General features: G+C 31.5%; 1 protein-coding gene and 2 non-coding genes across 3 annotated transcripts in view; all 3 read left to right on the forward strand.

Annotated features, from left to right (window-relative positions):
• The first annotated feature begins 2,323 nt into the window (after nt 1-2,323).
• The window catches only part of LOC119839574 (mitoguardin), a 42,152-nt gene continuing 34,354 nt past the window's right edge, over nt 2,324-10,121 (forward strand). Inside the window, exons 1-3 of the mRNA XM_038365931.1 lie at nt 2,324-2,662; nt 3,019-3,175; nt 3,244-3,381. Of these exons, the coding sequence (XP_038221859.1) occupies nt 2,567-2,662; nt 3,019-3,175; nt 3,244-3,381 (391 nt within the window). The 5' untranslated portion in view covers nt 2,324-2,566. The remainder of the gene's footprint in view (nt 2,663-3,018; nt 3,176-3,243; nt 3,382-10,121) is intronic.
• On the forward strand, nt 5,946-6,017 carry Trnap-ugg. The gene has a single exon. It is a non-coding gene; the product is annotated as a tRNA-Pro (tRNA).
• On the forward strand, nt 7,220-7,291 carry Trnap-agg. The gene has a single exon. It is a non-coding gene; the product is annotated as a tRNA-Pro (tRNA).

Raw genomic sequence — 10,121 nt, forward strand, 5'->3', positions numbered from 1 at the left:
TACAAAGTGAAAAGATGGCATACATTGTAAAAATCCCCTCAATTTTTTTAAGTAGCAATATGACAATAATTTGAGTTATAATGATAACATACCTTGTTTTTATTCCTTCTCAGTGTAGAGTCTTTCATATTAAATTCTAAACTCCCAGATAATTTGGATTCTTGACTAGAACTCACAAGCATTGGTTCTGCATTACCATTTGGTACTTGACCATTTTTATTTTGAATATTACTTGGCCCAGCCACTGGTTCGGCAGGTTGATTTGCTAGTCCTTGCCTTTGCATTGGTTGCCTTGGTAACACACCTCGTCTCCCATTTATGTTTTGGTCTCTATCTAAGGGTCTCTGTAGGCTCTGTTCTACTCTAACAGACACTGGTGCTCCTTCAGGTCTACCTAGATTGGATAATCTTACAGCAGATGTAACAAGAGGTTTTGCTGTATTCCAACCATTTCTACTTCTACTTAAGCTAACTACTTTGTCTCCCACTTTACATGCAGGATTACACCAAATGTTAGCTGAAGCCCATTCTTTATTTTTTACAGCAATCTCTTTCCAGGTCCAAGTGGGTCCCTTCATTGTTAAAATCCAACAGTCACTATAAACAAATCTATTATATAAAGTCTGCACTCCACCTAATAACATTAACCGTTCACAATCAAGTCTAATAAGTGATTGGGCATATCTAGGAGAGGGTCTTGGTTTAGTTGTGGCTTGTTTTCTCCAACTAGATGTTACAATATCAAGTACCCATACATCATTAGAACATTGAATTTGGAAATTTTGAGCTGCTGACATTACTAATCCTCCAAATACTACCATTTCATCTCCTTTGATACACGCTGAATGACCAGCCATTGGTGGAGGAGGATTACTTGTATTAATGAGTATCCATTTGTTTGTATTCACACAATAGAAATGAATATCATTGAACATTGTTACATTTTGATAATATTGGGAAAAAGAGGGATATGTCCAGCCACCAAATACAATCAACCATTCTTTATAATGCACCATAGTAGTGTAGGCTTTTGGTACAGGGTATGTTCCTGTTGCTAAGGGTCGTACCCATTGCCTTTGAGACAAGTCAAATCTCCATAAATCATTAAATGATGTGGCGTTTGTCGTACATCCACCAAATATATACATATTATTTTTTAAAACACATGCTGCATGCGAGAATCTTTTGGTGATTGTAGGAACAATATATTCTGTTGATGCAATATTTTTCCATACTATGTTGAATTCCCCTATGGCTTTGATTAACTTTATTGACGTCTTGCGTAAAACATCTAAAAAAAATAAACAACAATCAGTTTTCTAGATATGCAATATTATTAATATTTTATAATTAAATCGCTATTTAACGTATAATTCAGATATCAGATTTTTACATGTTACAAACTTGGAAAAAGTCATAAAATACTAACTTTGAGTACAATGACACCATCGTTTACATACAGTCATACAATTTTGCAAGTCTTTGTAAGGAGGTAAAAATCCTAGGATAAATTCAAGAACTTCATCGGGTAGATCTTCTATTCCAATTTGGAGGGTATGCAACTTAAGAGATTCATGTATTATTTCCATTTCGACAAGCATGTATAAATAAAATGTGGTATAAGTCTGTGTTCTTTGTCAATCAGACATGATAATTTCAAAAAATGGATAGGCGCCACGGCAGATTTAGCATAGCCTATACTTTTAGACTTCGATGTACACCCATAGTATAGAAGTACATGAACAAGGACTTCCAATTATCTTTTATATTTTTATATTTGTTATTTTTACCGTAGTGCTAAAATAAAATGAGTAACGACTGTAATTGATGTCAAGTTGACATTTGTCAATATATAATATGTTTAGTATTGTCAATATATATAATGTGTAGACTAGTGTCAACAGCTATGATGTAATTTTAACAAAATCGAATATTAAGTGAATATTAAAATAAGTAATACAATGGAAATTTAAATTTTAATACCTTCTAATGTTTACAAAGTACTTAACCAAAATACTATGCGTCTGTAGATTTATTTATATATTTATATTATTTATAACAATTGTTTTTATGAACATTATATGTTGATGGAAGTTTGGCAGTTATAGAAAACTTTCTCACATAAAAGAGTGGTCTAGAAATTGAGTTTTATTTAAAATTTAAATTGTTATGTAAATCAAAGTATTTAAGAGGCCCGCGTAGGCACATCAATAAGTTTATCCAGTACCAATTGTCATCTATTGTTTTCGGTAACTATTGCCACCTAAATAAATTTTATTTTATGGATATTGTCAAACTCAAATGTCAAGTGCTTGCTGTCAGTTTGACGACTCCGGGAAATTTAAGTAAACACGGACAGTGTAAAGATTATAATATAAATAATGTTAATTATAATTAAATACAATTAAAACGTTTGTTTAGTATATTTTAAGAGTACATATTTGTAACGAGATATATTATTGAATATCATGGTTGAATGTTAGACAATTCAACTTCTAACCTTAATCATATGTAAAGCGAAATAATTGGAATTTAATAAAGACAATTTAGTTTATTGTCGTTCAAAATGCAGCATATTATACAAGCAAGCCCAATAATGGATAAAATAAAGCAATTCCAACATGCTTTAACATTCAGGTTCCAACTTACCACTTCACAGAAGGTTATTAAAGACATTTTTGCTATTTATAATGTATTTTATTATTATTTTATGAATATTCCATGCGTTCTTTTAATAAGTAGTAGTATACATAAATATTGTGGTTAGATTTAATAGGTTTTTCATTGATATTGTTGCATAATACCTTTATATAAATAATATAAATATAAACATAAACATAGTTTGCCTTCTAAGGTGTTTATGATTTGTAGAAATAATAAAAATAATAACATGCTGACAGGACATTTTGCTTTATAGTTTATAGATTAACTATCTAAATAAAATATATGTAATTGATAATTTTGAACAAAGAATTGAACTCACTGAACAGAGTTAAATGTTTATTTTGGGATTTTCAGGTTATACTTTGGAGTATTGGTGTAGTGGGTACTAGTGCCGTGGTTGTGGGTGTACTATCAAGATATTTAGCTAGAAGAAGGGCAAAACCTCTTCTTAATCCCAGGATTCAAAGAGCTATTAATAAGAGATTGTCAAGAATGAGGAGTCCCAATGGAGGTAACAATAAAAAATAGCAAGAATTTATTATTTTTGTCGATTTTATAAATATCTTATTTTACTTGTAGGGATGGGATCAGTAGCAAGCAGCGGGGGTAGAAGCAGTCCCTTGGGTTTTAGTGAAAGACTTTCGGTAGCTTCAGGATCTATTGGATCGGGTGCAGGAGATGCTGCTCCATTGTCACCACAGCAACTTGGTGTTATGGGTAAGTTTTAGCTTTATCGGTTTTTATTGAAGAATTTCCTATTATGACCCTGACAATCACTTAAATAGGAAGTAATTACAGTGACATCTCTTATTCAATGGCAATTATGTTTACTAAGTATTCACTTGCAAAAATCTGTTTTTATCATTTTATGCATACATAATATAAATTAAAACTGAATTGTCTAAATTCTTGGTATTTAAAGATAATAGCGTTCTGGAGAGGTCAATGTTTCTTAATTACTATTCTGAGGGTAGGTTTGTATCAGATTTTTTGCAGCGCCATCTATTGTTGAGTAGTCAAACTAGTTGCATATCTTAACGTCACTAAATAGTTATATATTAATATAATAGATGGCGTAAACTATAATTTACATGGATTTTTCTAATTTCATGTTAAAATTAACAATGAAATTTTATATACGTCCCATGGGTATAATATTCTACTGAATACTTAAATAATGTTGAAAAATAATTAATCATGTAAAGACGAATATAAATAAATCTTTGAATGTAAAAAATAATCACACTCAAATAAATGGATAATAATTTTCAAGAAATCAAAGACAGGCTCATGGTTATGGTTAGGATCATTTGTTTCGTATTCAGTAAACATCCTTCACTATGAAGAGGAACAGGATTTATAGTGTCTCCTTCCTTGTGCACTGCTTCCTATTGAATAATGTAGCAATTACTCTAGCTCAGACTTGTCTCGCTTGTCTTGTCGAGGAAGATTCGAGATTATCCGTTTAAAATAGGTGTTGAGCTTACACTCTGTTTTTTATTAATTAAGAATCAGTACAAAAAAAAGCATGTGGTATAAATGAATGGGAACACTGAAAGGATGAAATTGTTATAAAAAATTACACAAATGTCTTGACGTATATATCTAAATATTTTAAATATTAATGCTAAATGTTACGAAAGGCCGATTTTATCACACAATACCTTTGATCAATTATAACAATTTATGATCGAAGCTCAATATTGAATTTGATATTAATAATGCAAATTTGCAGAAGCAATTAATTATGTCTAGTTAATATTTTGGTCGATTATAGCAATATACTTCTTTAATTCATTGGTCACTAGCTGCGCCCCGCGTTTTCACCCGCGCAAGTCCGTATCCCGTAGGAATATCGGGAAAAAAGTTGCCTATATGTTATTCCAGTTGTCCAGCTATCTACGTACCAAATTTCACTGCAATGGGTTCAGTAGTTTTTGCGTGAAAGTTACAAACAAACTTACAAACTTTCGCATTTATAATATTAGTAGGATAAACGTTTTGTTTTAGACATCGTGATGAGTAATCAGAACCTCGTACACACGAGAAACTACGCTGACAAATGAGAAAAGAATTGCATATAAATTTTAATGTACAGATTTATCCACTGTATAAAATTTAAATACTTCTCACGTTCCTTATAATATGTCTAAGTAAATTTTAATACGCGATCGTAATTAATCGTTGATGGTTTATGCCAAATTCATTTTCGATTTTTTTTTGGTCTTTACTTCAAATTTACCACAGTCAATACATACAGGAAATTAATGTATATAAAAAATATGTTTTAACTGCCACAAAATTTTGTTTAAAAGTCGTATTATGGAAAAAAACATTAAAATGCCCTTAGCCTGATGTTATTATGTAATATTACGTAATTCATCAATATTTTATTTATATTTATTTAATATACTACCTAGAATGGTGAAAGAATTTTTCATTTCACCTTTAAGATGAGATGTTACAGCTTCGGTTTCAACCATGGATATAAGACCTCCTCATTAAACTTTTTCATGACACCGAATAGCTTGAAAACATAATTTTGATCAACTTCTCTTATATTGGGTAATAGATGTGTATGTTGAGTCAAGATTGAATGATGAGTTACGCGATTTTAATTCGGAGGTCACATTGCACCTTGCGGGTTTGGGTGTTTTGGACAATCATCATCGTTCATACAACATCCCACTTAGCATATAGGTATTCGGCATGTAATTTTTACTTTATTCACATTGGTATGGGTACTAGTGTATCAACACACATATCTATTTATTAGGTAAGTATTTAGTTTCGTCACAGATTACTTAAAAACTGCCACAGGTTAATAAACATAGTAGTTTATGATTGTAAATTTATTTTAAAGGCTGATCAAATTAAATTACATAATAATAAATAAGTGACCTGGCAATTACGGGACCCCCCCTTATATCCTAGGAGTTAGTACTACACACTACGTCTTACGGAATATACACGAATAATTTCATTAAAATCGGACAAACGTTTCGGAGAACTTTGACCATAAACGCTGCCGTGATACGAGATTTTTAAATAATGTATTTATATTATTAGCTTTTCCCCGCGGCTTCACACTCGGTAAATTAGCAGTATAGCCTTTTCCCTCCCCTTTTTTTCTGAATTATACATAACCCCCCTTAAAATAACCCCATCAAAATCTGTAAAATTACGCTTTTTAAGATACAGCACAGATGGCAAAAATCGAATGTATAATGTCCTACTACGATTAAATCAATAAGGTTGTTAAATTCAGTAAACGATAATGTGGCTCGTTGGTCTAGGGGTATGATTCTCGCTTTGGGTGCGAGAGGTCCCGGGTTCAAATCCCGGACGAGCCCGGTGTATGTTTTTTTAATTTTTTTTCTTTTTTTTTTCACCCGTTTTATTTGTCTACATTATAAGCTTTTAAAAGGATTTTTTTGTATTTTTTGTAACGTTTTCACACATAAACTGCTGGACCGGTTTCAAATATTCTTTTACCATTGGAAAGCTACAACTTCACTTAATGACAGGCGAAGCTGGGGCGAGCAGCTAGTCGTTAATTAATTTGGGTGCGAGAAGGCATCCCGGCTTCAAATCCCGCACGAGCCCGGTGTGATTTTTTAAATATTTTAAATTATTATAATCCCTTTTATCTATCATAAAATAAGTATTGTTTGCATCAATCTTCTTTTAATAAACTGATTTCTGATTTGAGTAGAAAATACAGCAGGGACGTTCCATTGTTATGACCATTGCCTGTAACATAAATTGTACGCACAGCATAAATAACTTCAAGGTCTCTTTGAACATTAGCATAATAACTGTTAGCATTATGTAACTTTTAAAATACGATGTTTCATTGATAGCTTCTTTTATAGCCAGTAGGTAAATTTCTTAAAATAGAGTTAAGGTATGTTCGAAAACAGGGTTGATTTATTTGTATCTTGTTCTTATTTCTATAATTGATAAAATGTATAATATTGTCTTATGACCCTATGTATTATAAATTATGAGAGCAAATTTTAGGAGCTCTAAATCGTAAAAGATCGAAGGTTCCACGCTTAGACATCGGCGGCTGTTGATAAATTATTTTAGAGGCTATGTCTTATATTCTTTATCATTTTTATAAGAATAACTAGCTTTTCGCCCGCGGCTTCGCCCGCGTAGAATTCGCTTATATCGCGCGACACGGTAAGGAGTATTTTCTTCGCATCAAAAAGTGTGGTTTGTTCTTTCCCACGTTCATCTCCATCTTTATACCAAGTTTCATCAAAATCGGTTTGACAATAACGAACTTTCATACAAACTTTCATCCCCTCTTTCAACCCTTTCTACCCTTTTTTCGCGATAAAAAGTATCCTATGTTCTTTCCCAAGTTCATTTCTATCTTCATATCAAATTTTGTAAAAATCGGTTCAGTGGTTTAGGCGTGAAAGCGTAACAGACAGACAGACAGACAGAGTTACTTTCGCATTTATAATATTAGTAGGGATGGTGAAATCAACTTGATCGAACACACTAAAGGAAATTATCAGTAATTTCGCTTTTACGTACAACCGGCTCGTTGGTCTAGGGGTATGATTTTCGCTTAGGGTGCGAGAGGTCCCGGGTTCAAATCCCGGACGAGCCCGTATTTCTTTTTATCATTTTTTTATTTTAGTTAATGGAATTTCGGTTCCACATTACAGAATAACCGGATACGGACAAAGTTTAATCTTAAATTAAATTACTAATATAAAAAAATATGTGTTTCCTTTTTATTTTAACAGCATAATTATCGTTTAAAGTATTAAACAAAAAATTTAAGAGGATATATAAATTAAATATTTTGATAGTTCTCATGTTGTTTTCGCGTTTCCTTTAATTTATCTGGTTGGTATCTGTCTAATGACTATTAAGTATAAAAATTAAGCAGTTTAATGTACACATTTCTTTTCTTTACTTTGTAAGTTCGTTTCATCTAAGCTGGCTCTTGTTTTAACCTAACTCACATTTTTATTAATTATAAAAAACACATGCCCTACTACACAGTTTTGATTCAATATTCTTCTGATTTGTATCTTTGCAATCATTCCAAATTACGTTCCATCGCTTAATTAAGGTGAAAACAATTATTCACTCAAAGCTTCACTTCCAAGTTGAAAACGCGAAGGGTTGTCGATTCGTTTGATTGCACCGTTTGTAAACAGACGAGGGAACTTCAGAACTTCCTGGCCCTTTCCACAGGCGTCCCTTCATGCGCCGGGAATAATTAAAGAGCCTCTTTTGAGCTGGTCTTTGCTAAAATATGTCCTCGGGAAACTGAATGCGCCTCGTGAAAAGATACCCTACATGGCCTAGGGCATAGAATATTTTTGTATGCTCAAATCCCTGAAGCGTCGTCCCCGCAGTCAGTGTGTTACTTATGGAGGGGTCTGTTTATTTGTCGACGTTTTCAGCTTTTCTGATTCTATTTTTGTCACAGACATCCTTGTTTGTAGAATATGAGGACGAATTTTAAATTTATTTTCTGGATCGATTTATCGATAAGACATTTGGCCATAGATCAAGCCTGGATAGTCAATAATTATAGTAGGTATGTAATAACATTTAAAACCTGTACCGTCACTTAATATTTAGCAAAATCAATGCAATAGTCATTAATCATGTAAGGCGTGTTCAATCTTTATTTTGTTTAAATTACATCTAGCAATGTGATAAATGGTTGTCGTAAGTCTAGGTGTAGTAGAGATATTATAATTTGTTCAATTGTATTTTTTTACTTATGTTACGAAATAGTAATCGACCTTCGCATGACAACATACTAATACCATTAAATAATACTGTTATTTATTTTTATTTATTTTTATTTATTTAGTAGTTACTTACTAGCTACTGCGACTTCGTTCGCGTGGAATTCTGACTTTCAGTATCATTTTTAATTTATTGTGCTAATTATTATTAAAATATAATTATAAATATATAATGTATTACAATAAAGCTATTGGCCCAAGCCTATTGACCATGGCTACACAATTTTATTGCATATGGCCGTTATCACACAAACACCACTCCCAATTTTTCGGATAAATATTGTACAGGCATTGTAATATTTATCAATATCTTGTACATAAATAAATGCAACTAATTATAAAACTAATAATAGTACAAACAAATATTCTAAAATAAGTTTCACGTTTCTAGGTTTAAAAATGACTTAATTTCAATATTAAGTAACCATTTTTAAAGCGATTGCATCCTTAACATAAAAAGACGGTTACTTTCGCATTATATAGAAGTTAGTAAAATTAGAGACAACAATCGTTGCAAAAGTAAAACCTTTCAGTTTCATTTAAATTATTTTATCAGTAGAATTCATTATTTTCATTTTTATTTATTACCCCAAGAGTCTCATTCAAATAAATTGTGATTCTAGTATCTATAGCTTGAGGATAAGTACCTTCTCAGGTTTATTATATGATGAATGATTATATTTAAGGATAATTGAATTGCATGAACTTTTTATTATTACTTACTTATAAATAAAAAGCAAATATTTTGTTACGAGAGTTATTCAGCTATTTTGAATCCGGGTTCATTGTATTGAAGTAGAATCGCGTCCTGAATTCTAAATTTTGTAATTTTATACTTTGCATTTCGTATCTTTTGGGTATACTTCCAAGATATAACGAATGCAAATGTAACTCAAGGTAAATAGTGTTTTTTTTTGTAAATTATATGTAAGAATTTTAGTAAATTATATAATATTCAGTTGTTACCTCGTTTCAAAGGTGTACCTACCTGCCTATTTGGGCGATTCACAGAAAAACATTTTCCAACCATTAACAAAGCAAAGTAGGGCATTTTTATGATGGACCTTTAGATTTAGACAAATGCCACTGTCGTGATCTTTACAAGCCTGCGAGCTAGCAAGATATATGCACAAGCGATTAAGAATCCACTCAAGGCCTTGTTTGTTAGTACATATTATTTATTTAGAGGGAAAACAATTTTATCACACTGAATAAGATATAGCACTGAAACCATTGAACCCATATAGTTAAATTTAATACTAGAGTATTGAAAGTCACATAATAATTCTGGAAGTATGTGCTTTTGAGCTCGTGAGTAACTAGTAGGTGATAATAGATTGCTTTAGTGTGTCGAAATAAACATTTCTATAACTTCGGCATACTTCTAAATATCATTGATTGTCTTTTCTGATGATTGGAAATTGGATAGTTGGTATATAGATCGATACAAAACATATTTGATAAAAATAAAATAATTATGTAAGAATGTTGTAAGTCTGTAAACGTTTTCCTTTTTTATTTCCTGACTCTCGCCAATATTACAGTAATTTTGACACACGAGTTTAATAAATAGAAAAGAAAATCAAAAGCAATTTGACGGAAGCAATTTTTTTCTTTATTTCTTCTATATAATTACGAAAGCACATCTTCCTATACAAAGTTGTTAGT

This window comes from Zerene cesonia, chromosome 1 (assembly GCF_012273895.1).
Source record: "Zerene cesonia ecotype Mississippi chromosome 1, Zerene_cesonia_1.1, whole genome shotgun sequence".
NCBI classification, from domain to species: domain Eukaryota; kingdom Metazoa; phylum Arthropoda; class Insecta; order Lepidoptera; family Pieridae; genus Zerene; species Zerene cesonia.